The sequence below is a fragment of the Cebus imitator genome, unplaced genomic scaffold (assembly GCF_001604975.1).
Source record: "Cebus imitator isolate Cc_AM_T3 unplaced genomic scaffold, Cebus_imitator-1.0 Scaffold1087, whole genome shotgun sequence".
Lineage (NCBI taxonomy): Eukaryota > Metazoa > Chordata > Mammalia > Primates > Cebidae > Cebus > Cebus imitator.
This window is the reverse complement of record NW_016108402.1, coordinates 1-1,449: the sequence shown is the minus strand read 5'-3', so window position 1 is coordinate 1,449 and position 1,449 is coordinate 1. Positions and strand designations below refer to the sequence as shown.

The window sequence follows — 1,449 nt, the reverse complement described above, 5'->3', positions numbered from 1 at the left end:
GCAGAACCCGCTTATACCCGAAAATGCCCTGTCCCAGATCTGACTGGCAAGGGGGAGCAATCGCACTCCCTTATCAATAGTTTGATACTCAGACAAAACTCTGCTGGCGAGAACTCGCTTCTGTTCTTCAAAAAGATGACTCAAACACCTGCTGCTCGGCATCAGGAAGGGCTTCTCTGCCGCAGGCAGGAAAACACTACCCGCGACCGCTGCGGCTTTCTAAAGCCAGCCTTTCATGCCGCAACTGGCAACTCACCGTTGTTTCCAGAATAGTCATATCCCCGCTGAGCTGCCCGTAAGTTACTTACAGTTCCCCTCGGGCATCTTTCAACTGGACAAACAGAAAGAGTGCTGAAAAGGATACGACATTGGCCCAGAAGCGGGGGATGCCCCGGATGATGGTGCCTCTGCGGTCCAGGTGGGGCTTGCGCCTGCGCTCCAACTTTTCCCTCTGCTGAGAAAAGGCCCTCCTGGCTCGAGCACTAACAGGCTCCAGCTCCACCTGAACGGCCAGCAGCTCCTCCAGTGCAGACTCTGGCGTCATGGGCCCAGGGCCCAGCTGTGCCCGTTTGTCCCGCTGCTCCCGCTCCACATCGGCTTCCTCCTCCGCCACCACTGCCACTTCCGCCATCATGTCGTCCTCCACCACCAGCGCCTCCTCCTCCTCCCTGGAGGCCTCCTCCTCGCTCTGCTGCGCTTACGGGAGCCTGCGTGTGGCTTGGCGGACCCCCCAGGGCGCATGCGCAGGACTTCAAGGCGCCCCCGCGGCGACTGGCCCCAGCGGCCAGTCAGTGCGAGGGCGGTGGGCGTGTCCCTGGAGGCCACGCCCCCCGGCTGGCCTGCAGCCCCAGCCTCCTTCGGTAAGCCTCGATGAGAAGCCCCGGGAGCTTGCGGCAGGCGGCGCTGGGTGCGGGCACACGCGGGCTGCCTGCCTGCCCTTTGGAATTGTGGGCATGGAAGCGCTGGGCCCTAACTGCCATCATGAGTGTGGCAAACCACTGACCCAAAGGGAACACATGAAGCATCTCAGTTCGCTCGGCAGGCCAGGTAGATGGTACTGACTATTCCAAGGTCAAGATCGAGAGGAGGGAGAGAGGCACCAGCGCTGGCTGCCGGGGCGAGGGCCGCGGAGAGACTTGAGGAAGTGGGGCGGGGCAGGCGCCTGGGGGGAAAGTTGCCTAATATCTTGCTGGAGTGGAATTTGTCTAGGGCTGCCAGGTCTTGGGGTGGACGCCATAAGGCATGGTCTGTGAGAGCCCCCATGAGGGGGCCGAGTTCAGGCTGTGGGCTCTGCAAGGGAGGGCAGCTGGGGCGAAGAGCCAGGAGGCCGCCTTGGGGGAGGAGGCAGTGCTGATGGTGGACGACATAATGCTGGACGTGGTCGTGGTGGCCGAGGAGAAGGCTGACACCGAGGAGCGGCAGAAGGTGGATCAGCGGGTCCAGCCCAGC

The 1,449-nt window shown here is 62.5% G+C and overlaps 1 protein-coding gene across 1 annotated transcript; it reads right to left on the bottom strand.

The window, feature by feature from the left end:
• Positions 1–304: 304 nt before the first annotated feature.
• On the bottom strand, positions 305–1,263 carry LOC108298790 (testis-specific Y-encoded protein 2-like). Its single transcript, XM_037735890.1, has 2 exons — positions 1,063–1,263; positions 305–688 (listed from the first exon to the last, which is right to left on the bottom strand). The coding sequence occupies exons 1-2, from the start codon at positions 1,261–1,263 to the stop codon at positions 305–307; spliced, it is 585 nt and encodes a 194-aa protein (XP_037591818.1).
• Positions 1,264–1,449: the final 186 nt, after the last annotated feature.

What these genes read in the sequence shown, in the direction of transcription:
- LOC108298790 (XM_037735890.1), bottom strand. Translation starts at nt 1,263, where the DNA reads ATGGGGGCTCTCACAGACCATGCCTTATGGCGTCCACCCCAAGACCTG. An exon ending in TCGATCTTGACCTTGGAATA is followed by an intron (nt 689 to 1,062) that starts GTCAGTACCATC and finishes TAAGCGCAGCAG; the next exon opens with AGCGAGGAGGAGGCCTCCAG.